The following is a 15322-nucleotide window of genomic DNA, read 5'->3' as shown; positions in this document are numbered from 1 at the left end:
ATATCCCTCAATTGACATTATACTGCAGCAACACAATAGAATACGTAAGCATCGTACACTGTAAACAATATAATAAATGAGAAGTTCAATGTGTGTATACACACACACACACACGCATAGGTACATATAACAAACAAACAAACAATTAGAGTGCAATAATAACAATAATAGTCTATGTAGTTCTGAGCTTATTTGAGTTTGTAGTGTTTAATAGCCTTATGGCTGTAGAGAAGAAGCTGTTCCTGTACATTCTTCCTGATGGCAGGAGTGAAACGAGTGTGTGGCCAGGGTGGTGTGGGTTTCTGATGATGCCGACTGCCTTTTTTAGTCAGCGACTCTGGTAAACAAGGGGGTTCTTAAGGGGTTGGACAGGCTAGATGCAGGAAGATTATTCCCGATGTTGGGGAAGTCCAGAACAAGGGGTCACAGTTTAAGGATAAGAGGGAAGTCTTTTAGGACCGAGATGAGAAAATCATTTTTCACACAGAGAGTGGTGAATCTGTGGAATTCTCTGCCACCGAAGGTAGTTGAGGCCAGTTCATTGGCTATATTTAAGAGGGAGTTAGATGTGGACCTTGTGGCTAAAGGGATCAGGGGGTATGGAGAGAAGGCAGGTATGGGATACTGAGTTGGATGGTGAGCCATGATCATATTGAATGGCGGTGCAGGCTCAGAAGGGGCGAATGGCCTACTCTTGCACCTATTTTCTATGTTTCTGTTTCTATAAATCCCTTTGACGTTGGGGAGATCGGAACCTGTGATGGACTGGGCAGTGTTTACAACTTTTTGCAGTCTTCTTAGCTCCTGGGCATTCAAGTTGCCGAACCGAGTATAGTTGGGAGGTCATATTACAGTTAAACAAGGCGTTAGTGAGGCCACATTTAGAGGATTTTGTCAGTTTTGGTCACCATATTATAGGAACGATGTTGCCAAGCTTTAAAGGATTCAAAGAAGATTTACCAGGGTGTTGTCGGGACTCGAGGGACTGAGGTTGCGTAGGTTTGGGCTTTATTCCTTGCAGGAGGATGAGGGGGGTCTTATAGAGGTGTACAAAATCAGGAGATCAATAGATTGGATAAACACACAGTCTTTTTCCCACTGCGGAGGAATTGAGAAGCAGATGACATAGGTTTAAGGTGAGGGTTGAAAGATTTAATAGGAACCTGGGAGATAACTTTTTTATACAAAGGGTGGTGGGTGTATGGAATGGAGGAGGTAGTTAAGACAGGTACTATCACAACGTTTAAGAAACATTTAGACAGGTACATGGATAGAGTAAGTTCAGAGGGATATGGGCCAAAAACAGGCAGGTGGAATTAGTATAGATGGGACATGTTGTTCGGTGTGGGCAAGTTGGGCCGAAAGGCCTGTTTCTATACTGTATGACTCGATCTCTCTATGTTCGACACAGACATTGTTGGCTGAAGGGTCTGTCCTCGTGCTGTATTGTTCTATGCTCTGTGAATTAAGGAGACTCAGGTCTGACTGCTGTGGGATCTCCGAGCTCCACTACACGTTTCTGCAATGCTGGGCCTTGGGACCACGCACAAACAAACTGATAGATTTAGATCACCACGTCTATCTTGAGCTTCCTGTTTGGATAATACTTGGGAGTAATTCTCAGACACAAGGAACTGCAGTTGCAGGAATCTAGAGCACAACACATGGTACTGGTGCCAGGAACTCAGCAGGTCAGGCAACACCTTAGAGTCATAGATTCATAGAGTGTGGGGATAGGTTCATTGGCTCAACTTGCCCATGCTGACCATTTTGCCCCATCTACACTTGCCCACCTGCCTGCATTTTGCCCATTTACCTCTAAACCTTTCCTATCCCAGTACCTGTCAGATGTTTCTTAAACGCTGTGATAATACTTGCCTCTACTACCTCTTCTGGCAATCCGTTCCATATACCTACCAACCTTTGTGTGCTATTAAACATTTCACGCTATTAAATCTTTCCCCCGTCACCTTAAACCGATGTCCTCTGGGTCTTGATTTCCCTTCTCTGGGTAACAGTCTCTCTGCATTTATCATATCAAAACGTTTCATATTTTTGTGCATCTCTATAAGATCGCCCCTCATGCTCCATCGCTTTAAAGTACTAAAGTCCTCGCCTGCTCAACCTGTACCAAGAGCTCAGGTTCTCAAGTCCTCGAAACATCCTCTTTTCTCTGCGCGGGCATGGACAGATGACATTTTGGATCATAATTATTGGTATTGGTTTATTATTGTCACAGTGAAAAAACTTGACTTACAATGCAATATTGAACATTTAAATAATATACCCCTACCAGGGGCCTTATCTTCACTTTAGACTTTAGAGATACAGCACAGAAACATGCCCTATGACCCACATTAGTGATCCCCGTACTCTCCCATCTCTGTCCCCCTTTTTCCCTTTTATTCCCCGCCCTCTTTCCCCTCTGCTCCATCCCCTTGCATCTATGTCGCTCGCTCAAGCTTTCCTTTACCCCCCTCTATATTTTGTCTATATTATGACTTCAGACTCACATCCATGTGGTTGACTCTTAATTGTTCTCTGTAACAACCTGGCAAACTTTGACTTATCAACGCACACATATTTCTCCCACCATCTCCTACCACCGCAGCCGCCCTGCTCCATGCCAATCCTCCATAGGCTTGTCTTTCATCCCCAAATCCCACGTTAACCATTTATTTTCCCCATTCCTCTCCTCCTTGTCACTTTCCTCCCTCAGGTTTTCCATCTCACTCTTATCTCACACCCTTTTGCCTCATTTTCTAACATTTGGCACTGTCTCCACCCATCTACTAATCAACCCCTGCACACCTGTATCCAACTATCCTTTACCAGACTTTGCCTCCCCACACTTCTCTTTTCTAGCTTTCTCCCCCACCCACCCCAACCCCCCGGAACTCGATCAGTCTGAAGAAGAATCGCTACTGAAAACATCATCAGCCCATTCCCTCCACAGAGGGAGGGAGTTGCATGGGGATCAAGATCTCAGCATCTGCAGCCTCTCATGTTTCCAATGGGAAAACATTGTTCGTTTGCTGGTGTAAGTCAGCAAGATCCAGCTCCCGTGAATTAATTCCTCCTGATCTCTTCGTTGTTTCAAGCAGTTCACAGAATGATTGTTGACACTGATATATCAACTAATATGTTGCACTGACAGCCAGTAAGTTGGAGGCAAGGAAGTTCATTTGGCAGGACTCACAACAGTCTGTTTTTCCAGAAAAGTCGATACACAAAGCCAGTGGCAGAGCAAACAAAATCTATTCACAATGTCTACCCAAAAGGCATCTCCATGCAATGTAGCAAATTAAACTTGGTAAGGGCTTCTAATAGAAGCATGGTGGTGTCTCCAGTGATTTGTACTAAGTGTGTGATATCTGTTTGAATCACTATGGCGACACGGTGGTGTAGTGGTAGCTGTTTTGCTAAGATTGAGACTGAGGCCAAATGCAATTTGGAGGAACAGCACCTCATATTTTGCTTGGGCATTTTACAACCCAGTGGAATGAATATTGATTTCTGTAACTTTGAGTAACCCTTGCTTTCACTCTCTCTCCGTCCCTCCCCATCCGTGTGCTCCTGCTAGTTTCACAGTCCTCCTGGTTAATTTTACTGTTTGTATGCCTCGTTGTCAACTTCCCCTCTACATTTCCTTCATCTGTTCTTTTAACACCTTACATGTTCTTTGTTCCCTTCATTTCCCTCTCGCCTGACTCTCAGTCTGAAGAAGGCTCTTGAACCAAAAGGTCCTCCATTCCTTCTCTCCAGAGATGCTGCCTGTCCCGCTGAGTTACTCCAGCATTTGTGTCTATCTTGAGAGTAATATGGTGGTGGTTTCATGGGTGAATTTAGATATTAGAATTGGCTACTCAGTCATGGTTGTATAGAGATTAGAGCAGATAATTGACTACACAGCCTTTTGGTGCACCTGGTTATCGAAAGGAGAGAAGTGGGGAGGGACACATTCATTGAAGGTGCTATTGCAGCAGGCAGTGCAGCGTAGGCTTTCACAAAAGGATTTGAGTATAGGAGCAAAGAGTTTCTACCAGTTGTACAGGGTCTTGGTGGGACCACACCTGGAGTATTGCGTTCAGTTTTGGTCAAATGATGAATAAAGAGGGATGCAGAGACGGGATTCCTGGGCTGTCTTATGAAGAAAGGCTGGATTGGTTTATACTCTCTAGATTTAGGAGATGAGAGGGATCTTATATATGGACAGGCTAGATGCAGGAAATTGTTCCGGATGTTAAGTCCAGGAGGGGTTGGATAAGGGGGAAATCCCCGAGATGAGAAGAACTGAATGCAGGAAACAGGGTGTTCCCAAGATGTGGCCCTTGTGGTAAGGGGATCAGGGGGTATGGGGAGTCCAGAACCAGGGGGCCATGCTGAATTTAAGAAGCGGCGGGATTCTTATAGTATAAATAAATTCTTAAGAGATGGACAGGCTGAATGCAGGAACAACTGTTTGCACAATGTTGGGGGAAAAGTCAGGGCCCATGGTTTAAGAATTTGAGGCCAGTCATGGGCTAAGAATAAGAGGGGTTAGATGCGGTAGGGGCCATTTAGAACTGAGATGAGGAAAAACTTTTTCACGCAGAGAGTTATGAATTTGTGGAATTCTCTGCCTCAGATGGTAGTGGAGGCCGATTCACTGGATGCATTCAAAAGAGAGTTAGATATAGCTCTTTGGGCTAGTGGGATCAAGTGATATGGGGAGAAGGCAGTAATGGGGTACTGATTGTGGATGATCAGCCATGATCGCCTCGAAGGGCCGAATGGCCTTCTCCTGCACCAATTGTCGATGTATCTAAGTGTTGTTTCCAGTTGTTGCGCAGCAGTAGAGTTACCTCCTTACAGCACCAGAGACACGGGATCGATCCTGACTACAGGTGCTTCCGGTTAGCTCTGGTTTCCTCCCACATTCCAAAGACATACAGGTTTGTTGGTTAATTGGTTTTGGTAAAATTGTAATTTGTCTCTGATGTGTAGGATAGTGCTAATGTACAGTGTGATCGCCGGTTGGCATGGACTCGGTGGGCCGAAGAGTCTGTTTCCACGCTGCATCTGTAAACTAAACTAAAACTGAAACTCCATGGCTCTCTGGGCTGCTGGCTTGATTGACAGAGTAATTGCCCAATCATCAGCTTTGTGGGCGGGATTAAGAGTGGCACTATTGGTGACCAGGTAGGAGAAATGTTGATGCTTTCTACAATTCAGGTCGGCACCTCAGATAACAATAGTCCAAAATGAAACCCCCGCGATGGTTTGTGAGTGCCCTTGCAAACCACGAGGAAACAGATTTGATTCAAAATGGACATTTTTAAGCAGGACATCGATTTGGAAATCAATGATAGTTTGAATACAGTTGATTCTCTCCCAGAAAGCTGAAGAGGCAATTCCTTCATAAATTATTTCTCAGCATAGTTAATGAATGTGTCAAGATTGCAAGACACATTTTCCCAGTTGGTTATGTGCAAGCTGTGCTCTCTTTTATTTGTTCCGTTTTATGTTGCCAACCATAATAATTGACTTTATTTTGATTTTTCTTACCCCTCAAGCTGTTATGAGGAACAAACTGTTCTCAGACTGAGCCGAGCTGAAGATATCTGTAGAGGGAATTATCGGGATTGAAAGACTGAGGGAGTTTGTGTTCACTGTGCAAAAACAGATTGCACCTCAGCATCAATTTGGCAGAAGCATCCCGATAAACTCAATAGAATCAAGTCGAGAGTGTTTAATTGTCATATGTACCGAGAACAGAACAACAAAATTCTTACTTACAGCAGATTAACAGGTCTGTAAATGCAATACACATATAATAGATAGAGGCATCGACAGTGTCATAGAATCATACAGCATGGAAACAGGCTCTTCGGCCCACGTCGACCAACATGCCCCATCTACACTAATCCCACCAGCCTGCGTATTGTCCAAATCCCTCCAAACCTATCCTATCCATATACTTGTCTAAATGTCTCTTAAACATTGTGATAGGACCTGCTTCAACGACCTCCTCAGGCAGCTCAATCCATACACCCATCACCCTTTGTGTAAAAAATATAATAAACAACATTTACTGAACTGATAGCCATCGTACGAGCGCTAAATAGATGTCTTTAGTGCAACCAAAGAGTCTGTGGAAATTCAGTTGAAGTTAGTGTTGATTCAAGATACTGATGGTCGTTGGGAAGAAGATCTCCTTGCACCTGGTGGTCATGGTTTTCTGACTCTTATACCTTCTTTCCAGTTGTAGATGTGAAATGAGGATGATATGGCTCTTTGATGATAATGGCATGCCTCCTACAGATCCCTTTGATGGTGGGGAAGTCAGTACCTATGATGGACCAGGCAGTCTCTACCACTCTCTGTAATCTCCTTCATTCCTGGGCATTTGAGTTGCCGAACCAGGTTGTGGTGCAGTCAGCTTGCTCCCTCCTGTAGATGTTCAAGAGGGTGTCCATCAACATATGGAATCTCTGCAATCATCTCAGGGAGTAGAGGTGTTGATGGACTTTTGCTGCGATTTCATCCATTTGCTGGGCCCAGGATCAATCTTCAGTGATATGCATACACAGGAATGTGAAGTTGTTGACTCTGTCCATCACCAACCTGTCGTTCCTGACCGTTTGAGTTTCCGAACCAGGCCTCGATGCAACTTGTGAACGGGTTTACAGTGTAACCTAATCTATTCAAATTCCTTGAAAAGATCAGATTCTTGTGTCTTGTAATAGAAAAGGTTATTGAGCCTACTTGGGCATTTAGCTTATCATTTTGGTGTTTGGAGGAAAGGAAGTCTGACATTGTAAATTATCTTCATCGTGGAAAAGCTTCGCAGTCCATGGAGTTATTTTGAAGAGCAGTGCACCCATTATAATGTTTCATTCTAAAAGAATGGAAGTAACCACTTTTGCTTTACCATACTTCCTCAGAAAGTTTATATTTTCCCACTATTTATTTACTGCAGGACATTTTTGTAAAATATCTTTAAATCATAAATGGTGTTGATGGGAGATTTTGAACTCAGATTGGGCATCTTATTTTAATTTGTGGTTGATTACTTTAAGATGTTTTCATTCATTTCATCCCCACATGAGAATGAGGCAGCACAGTTGTGCAGCGGTAGAATTGCTGCCTTACAGCGGGAGAGTTGCTGCTTTACAGCGCCAGAGGCCCGGGTTCAATCCTGTCAGTGGGTGCTGTCTGTATGGAGTTTGTACGTTCTCCCTGTAACGCATGGGTTTTCTCCGGGTGCTCCGGTTTCCTCATACGTTTCAAAGACGATCAGATTTGTAGGTTAATTGGCTTCTGTAATTGTCCCCAGTGTCTAAGATAGAACAAGTGAGTGGGCGATCATGGTCGGCGCAGACTTGATGGGCTGTTTCCACACTGTATCTCAAAATATGAGATGTGGATATGCTCAGCGATGTTCCCCATGTCTTATCGTACCCTGAGCCTGTTGGATCACATCAGAAGACAATCACATAGCTACCACATTGTCGTGGAGTCAGACTGGGTATGGACAACATATATAATCAATGACCCAAGCCTGAAGTTGCAATAACCTGGTAGATTTTTGGTTACTGTTACTTTTACAATTCAAATTTACTTTAGTTTTGAGATGAAGCAAGGAATCAGGCCCTTCGGCCCACACTAGCCATTCATCTCCCTTTCAAACTACTTCGATGTTATCCAACTCTTGCATTCACTCTTAGAGAGAAACAAAATGTTGGAGTAACTCAGTAGGTCAGGCTGCAGCATCTCTGGGGAAAAAGGATAGGTGACGTTTTGGGTTGGAGCCCTACTTCTGACTTCTTGCGTCTTCTTGCATTCATTCCTTACACATAGAGGACAATTCATAGAGGCCAATTTATCTACACACCCTCGGGTCTTTGGAATGTGGGAGGAAACCAGAGCACCCAGAGAAAGCACACAGAGTCACTGTTAAAGATATAGTCCGAGGGTCTCCAATGAGGTAGATAGGAGATCAGGATAACTCTCTAGTTGGTGATAGGATGGTTCAGTTACCTGATTATAGCTGGTAAGAAACTGTCCCTGAATCTGGAGGTGTGTGTTTTCAAACCTCTCTACCTCTTGCCTGATGGGAGAGGGGAGAAGAGGGAGTGACCGGGGCGAGACTAATCCTTGATTATGCTGGTGGCCTTGCCGAGGCAGAGTGAAGTGCAGATGGTGTCAATGGAAGGGAGGTTAGTTTGCGTGATGGTCTGGGCTACATCCACAACTCTCTGCAATATCTTGCCGTCTTGGATGGAGCTGCTCCCAAACCACACTGATGCATCCTGATAAAATGCTTTCTACGGCGCATCTGAAGAAGTTTGTGAGGGTTGTTGGGGACCTGCCAAACTTCCTAAGCTGCTTATTCAAATGGCATTAACTTGCTTTATTGAAAGATTACGTATACTTTTGCAGTTTTGCGTAGTACAAAGTACCGTTTATAATCTGGAAAAATGCCATTCAACCCACTGTCTTACACCATTTTGTCTTGGTCTTTCACCATTTCACTCTTTGTCAACAAATACTTCAATTGCTTGTATGTTTCCTGAGCTTCACTTGAATGCCCCATGCTATCTGTCCTAACTGAGTTAAGGTTAGGTTTAGGTTTCTAATTGTTAAGTGTACAGAGGAACGGTGAAAATCTTTATTTTGCAAGCTTTATGCTGATCAGATAATACTATACATAAATACAATTAGGCCAAACTCAAGTACCATAGGTGGAACAAAGGGAAAGTTACCTAGTGCAGATTATTGTTCTCAGCATTGTAGCACATCAGTTCCAGAGACAAAGTCCAATGTCCGCAATGGGTAAAGAATTGGATTCTACCAAGCTCATGGAAGGACCGATCAGAAGTCTGAGTCTGAGAAGAAATTGTTTCTGTGTCTGGTGGTGCATTTCTTCAATCTTCTGCATTCTACCCAATGGGAGCAGGGAGAAGAAGGAATGACCTGGGTGGGACAAGTATTTGATGATGTTGTCTACATTCTCAAGGCAGGTCAAGTGTCAATGGAGTCAATAGTGGAGAGTCTGGTTTGTGTTGGACCGGGCTACATCCACAACTTAACAATTTCTTACTGTCTTTGTTCCTTGTGCTCCTTATATTGAGCACTATATGCTAAAATACTCATTGGTATTTATATTGATTCTGGTTTATTATAGTCAGGTATATTGGGATTCAGTCAAAAACTATATTTTGTACACTTACCCGGCAGATCATACCAACATGAGTACCGCAGGCAGGAAAAAAGAGAATATAAACAGAATGTGAAATATATTTTTATAGCTATACAGAAAATGTAGAGAAAAAAAGTGAGTGTTACAGTGAGGTACATTGCAAGATGCACTACCATCTACTATTTACACTTGTCCCACAGGACTATTTACACCAGTCCTGCATTTGGCTATATCCCTCTAAACCTATCCTATCACTTTCCCCTGTTTCTTAAATGTTGCAATAGTCACTGCTTCAACTATGCCCTCTGGCAGCTCATTCCATACACCCTTTGTGTGAAAGAAAGGGTTACCCCTTAGATTCCTATTAAATCTCTCCACATTCACCTTAAACCTTATGTCCTCTGGTTTTTGATTTCCCTATTCTGGCCAAGTGTGCATCTATCAGATCTATTCCTCTCATGATTTTATAAACCTCTATAAGATTCTCCTGTGCACCAAGGAATAAAGCCCAGGCCTGCTCAACCTCTTCCTGTAGCTTCCTATCCCTTCTTTACACATGTGATTGGATGAATGAATAAATGGATGAATGAATGAATGATGATACTTTATTATTGCATGTGACATGTCACAGTGAAATTCTTTGTTTTGCATACCATACACAAAGTATTGTACAGAGTTGCCATGAATAGGGCGCCGACAATGTGACAAAGTGTTCACTGTAGTCTCAATGGTCTTCATGTCTATATTAACATTCATTTTCCAACAACACACTCTTTCTATCTTCATCTCATGTTGCATTTTTCACAATTTCTCCAATCTATTTACTGTATCCCACAAAGATTGAAAATTACCATTCAACGAAAGTTAAAATTGCAATAAAATCTATTCAATAGCACAGTATAAAAAACATAATATATCAGTTGTAACCAGCTGGGTATTGTAGTACATGATAGTCTAAGTACAAGCGTGAATCAGTTTTTCACATGCTTCATTTTTAAATGACAAATATCATCTGCCACTTTGTTTGAAGCAGTGATTTGCTTCGAAGGAGTGATCATTTATCTCCTGTTGTCAGAATGCAGCAGTTAGTGCTGCTCTGCACAGCTCCAGTCACCTGGTTCCTGATCTCAGGTGCTGGCTCAGGAGAGCTTTGTGTGCCTCAATGAATCCTTTAAGTGCCCCTGTTACCTCCCCATATCCCAAGGGTCACACTGCTAAGGCCAGGAAGAGAGCGGGTAAGATCATCACTGACCACTCTCACCCTGGCCACAAACTCTTTGAATCACTTCCCTCTGGATGGTGACTCCAGACTGTCAAAGCTGCTACAGCCAGACATAAAAACAGCTTTTTCCCACAAGTAGTAGCTCTACTCAATAACCAAAAATCTGTAGCCTCCTTTTGCTCTGGTATTTTATTTAATTCACGTTTAATCAATAATATTGTATTATCAATGTTTAATGTTTTATGTGTCATTCCTAACTGTCACTGTCTGTCACGTTGTCACTTGTGGGTGGAGCACCAAGGCAAATTCCTTGTATGTGAATATACTTGGCCAATAAACGTACTCATTCATTTATTCATCCACTGTAAATTACCCCTGGTGTATGTGTGTGGCAGGAGGATTTGGGGGAGTTGAAGAGTTTAGTTCAAAGATTTGTTTAGTTTAGTTTAGCTCAGCTCAGTTTTTTCCCAACTGTTATCTGGGATCTGAACCATCCTATGAGTGGTCTTGAGCTACCATCTACCTCCTTGGAGACCCTCAGACTATCTTAATCAGATTTTACTGGACTTTATCTTGCACTAAACGTTATTCCCTTTATCATGTATCTGCACACTATGGACAGCTCAAATGTTATTATATATAGTCTTTCCACTGACTGGTTGGCACACAACAAATGTTTTCACTGTACCTCGGTACATGTGACAATAAACTGAACTAAACTAAACAAAGCTCTGCTCAACTTTGCTTACTTTAGAGAAACAGCATGGAAACAGACCCTTTGGTTCACTTAGTCCACACTGACCATTGATCACCCATTCACACTAGTTCCATGTTATCCCACTTTCTCATCCACTCACTACCTAGTCAGGGCAACTTACAGAAGCCAGTTAACCTACAAACCCGCACATCTTTGGAATGTTAGATGAAACCAAAGCAGCCAGGGAAAACCCATGCAGTCACGGGGAGACCATGCAAAACAGCACACAGACAGCACCGGAGATCAGGATCGAACTCGGGTCCCTGGCGCTGTGAGGCAGCAGCTCTACCAGCTGCGCCACTGTGCCGCCAGACTGTTTCTTCTGTTGTTTCAACCAAACAACTCACAGATAGGTAAGACAACAAGGAGTGCAGAGAGAAGAAATGAATTACACAGAAAGACATCAATAGATCAAGTGAACAGGCAAAGTCGTGGCAAATGCAAAGACATCCACTTTTGAATCTGTAAATGGGAAGCAATAAAATGGGGAACACAAATGAGGAACTGCAGATGTTGGAATCTTGAGCAAAGAAGGTTGCTGAAGAAAGGTTCCAACCAGAAGCATCACCATTCCCTTGTCCATTCCCTCCACAGATGCTGCCTGACCCGTAGTGTTGGGGTGATTGTTGGTTGGCATAGACCCAGTGGGCCGAAGGGCCTGTTTCCACGCTGTCTCTCGGAGATAACCTAAACTTTAACCATCTGAAGAAGAGTGCTGACTCAAAATGTCACCTGTCCATTCCCTCCTCAGGTGCACCCTGACCTGCTGAGTTCATAAGTTATAGGAGCAGAATTAGGCATTGGGCCGATCGAGTCTACTCCACCATTCAATCATGGCTGATCGTAGTTCCTCCAGCACTTTGTGTTTTGTTCAAGATTCTAGCACTTGCAGTTCCTTGTGTATTCATCTTTTAGTTGTTTCAAAACTATTCATTGAAATGGCATTACTTGTTTTTGGCAGAAGATTGTGTTGTGGAAGCTTGCCCTGAAACGGTTTTCCCATTTTTGTTGCAGAGTGCAGAGATGAGTCCGGCGAGCAGCACACATTCTCTTCCTGTCAGTCCTAACATCGAGATGCCCTTTGCTTGCAAGGTAGGATGCACAGCGACCTTGTCTGTCAGTATGGAACTCAGAAACAGTTCCCTCAGTGAACACCTTGTGCCCCTTTTGTTAAGTCTCTGCCAAAGAGGATTCCCCTAAAACCAGAAGACTGATGAAAGTCCCAAGTATGTTCTGGAGACTGTGGTTTGTGTCGTACTATTGTACATGTTTGTTAATGGAATTATTGAAACAAGTTCAGTGTTTAATGTTGCTTCCTATTAGGTGTAAAAAGGCACAGTGCTGAAGTAACTCAGCAGCAGGCAGCACCTCCGGAAAACATGGAATGGGCGATGTTGAAACAATGAACTGCAGATGCTGGTTTACCAAGGAAAGACACAAATGCTGGAGTAACTCAGCGGGTCAGACACAATCACTAGATAACATGGAAAGGTGCTGTTTCGGGTAAAGGACCCTTCTCTAGTCTGAAGAAAGGTCCCGACCTGGAATGTTACCTATCCATGTTTTCTCCAGGGATGCTGCCTGACCCGCTAAGGTACTCCAGCTTTTCATGGATCGGTAATGTTTCAGGTCAAGACCCTTCTTCAGACTGAGAGTAAGGGGAGAGGGAAACTAAAGGTATGAAAAGGTCTGAAGGAGGGTCTCGACCCAAAACTTCACCTATTCCTTTTTTGCAGATATTCTGCCTGACCCGCTGAGTTACTCCAGCAATTTGTGTCTCTGTAAGACATGGAAAGGAGACATTTTGGGTTGGGACCAGTCAGGAGAAGGATCCGGACCTGAAAAGTTACATATCGATGTTTTCCAGAGATGCTGCCTGACCCGCTGGAGTTACTCCAGCATTTTGTATCTTTTTCCAGTTCATAAGTTAAATCTTTAATGGAGAAATCAATCTCTTGCCCTTCTGGAAGGATGACATTTGTCCAATTACAGACTTCTAATGCAAGGAATATTTTACATCATTAGGTTTGTAGAAGGCAAACCTGTCACCTGAATACGTCAACTTTACAATTTGTATCTATGGGGAGACATGATGCCGAAAGTTTGATATATGATGTAAAGTGGCATGTACTTTCTAGAAACAAGGCACTTAAAGCTGATAAATGGATGCTCAGCCCATACTTGAATCAATTAATAACATAAATTTAGCTTGCAATTTTTTTGAGGTGATACAAATAGTCTTTGAAAGATGCTAACAGTCATTGATGAATGGGGGATATACCAATAGTTTAGTTTAGTTTAGAGTTACAGCCCGGAAACCGTCCCTTTGGTCAACTGAGTCCGCGCCAAACAGCCATCCCCACTACACTAGCACACACGACACACTAAAGACAATTTACCATTTTTACCAAAGCCAATTAATCTACAAACCTCTTCCTCTTTGGAATGTGGAGGAAACCGGAGCATCCGGGGAAAACCCTTGCATCACAGGGAGAACGTACAAACTCTGTTCAGACAGCACCCGTAGTCAGGATCGAAGATGGATCTCTGGTGCTGGAAGGCAGCAACTCTACCGCCGTGCCACTGTGCCGCCCACAGTTGGCATACCATCCCACAAACTGGAAACTACCAAAAAAGGAAGATATTTCTTTGCAGGGTTGTTGAATGTTGATTCCAAAGTCTTAATTCCATCTGCTTTTTTTCTCTCTGAGTGAGATGCGTTTCACACTTTCTATTTCTTGGCTGGTGAGCAAGGCACGCGTTTAATTCACTTCCCAGGGAAAAGAGCATGCAGCCACCTACAGAGAGAAGTGATGTGCTATCTGATAACAAGAGTTGTACAATGAAACAATCACATTGTAAATGCACTGCATTATTTTCATTATGGTCTGAACCGAAGAGAAAAAGAGATAAATAAAGAGGAAATACCAGTATTTCCCACTTTCGGTCACAGAAATTGGCCCTTCAGCCTACATGGACCAAAATGCCCCATATAGGCTAGTCCCATTTGCCGGCATCTGACCCTTACCCCTCTCAAGCTTTCCTATCCATATACCTATCAAACATATTCGAAACAAGGACCTGCAGATGCTAATTTGCAAAAAAAAAGACTCAAGTGCTGGCATAACTCAGCTGGTCAGGCAGCATCCCTGGAGAACATGGAGAGATTACATTTTAGGTTGGGACCCAATATGTTTTCTGACCCGTCTTTTGTGTCTTTTTTCAAGTGTTTTCTTAAATATGTCATAGCACCTGTTTCAACTACATCCACTGGCAGTTTGTTCCACGTATCCACCAATCTCTGAAAATGAAAAAGCTTCCTTTCAGGTTCCTACCAAATCCTTCTCCTCTCACCTCTGGTTCTCGATTTCCCTACCCTGGGTAAAATACATTGAGCCCCCTCCTGATTGTATACACCTTTACAAGATCACACCTTAACCTCCTATGCTCCAAGGAACAAAGCCTGCCCAACCTCGCCTTAGAGCGAAGGCATTTGAGTCCTGGCAACATCCTCGTAAATGGGTGTTGCACTTTGTGAGGTCGAATGGAAGAGGAAAAGCCACAGTTAACCCCACTCTCAACACCATTCCCCTGCGTTCTCCTCATAACCCCTGACATCCTTACGAATCAAGAACCTTTCAATCTCCACTTTAAAAATATCCATTGACCTGGCCTCCACGGCCGTCTGTGGCAATAAATTCTACAGTTTCACTACCCTCGGATGAAAGAAATTCCTCATCTCTTTTCTAAAGCTACGTCCCTTTATTCTGTGGGTTTGGCCTATGGTCCTCGACTCTCCCACTAGTGGAAACATACTTTCCACATTGACTCTATCCAGGCCTTTCATATTCACGTTGAGAATTAGTGTAAATGTCAGACTGTTTCTGTGCGTACTAATGGATGACTATACTTGGCTCAGCTTAGTTTGGTTTAGTTTATTTTCACGAGTACCGAGGTACTATGTAAAACTTTTGTTGCATGCTAACCAGTCAGCAGAAAGGCAATACATGATTACAATCAAGCCGTCCACAGTGTACAGATACTTGATGAAGGGAATAATGTTTAGTGCAAGATAAAATCCAGTAAAGTCTGATTAAAGATAGTCCAAGGGCCTCCAATGAGGTAGATAGTATCGCAGGACCACTCTCTCTTTGATGGT

At 43.1% G+C, this 15322-nt stretch overlaps 1 protein-coding gene across 2 annotated transcripts in view; it reads left to right on the top strand.

Moving 5' to 3' along the window:
- Window positions 1-15322, top strand: part of ccser1 (coiled-coil serine-rich protein 1) — a 1187217-nt gene that overhangs the window by 623990 nt on the left and 547905 nt on the right. For both annotated transcript variants that reach the window (XM_055641555.1, XM_055641564.1), the window contains exon 7: window positions 12178-12255. In XM_055641555.1, the coding sequence (XP_055497530.1) occupies window positions 12178-12255 (78 nt within the window). The remainder of the gene's footprint in view (window positions 1-12177; window positions 12256-15322) is intronic.

The sequence above is a fragment of the Leucoraja erinacea genome, chromosome 1 (assembly GCF_028641065.1).
Source record: "Leucoraja erinacea ecotype New England chromosome 1, Leri_hhj_1, whole genome shotgun sequence".
Classification (NCBI taxonomy): domain Eukaryota; kingdom Metazoa; phylum Chordata; class Chondrichthyes; order Rajiformes; family Rajidae; genus Leucoraja; species Leucoraja erinaceus.
Note: the sequence above shows the minus strand (reverse complement) of the source record. Positions and strands in the feature narration are given on the sequence as shown.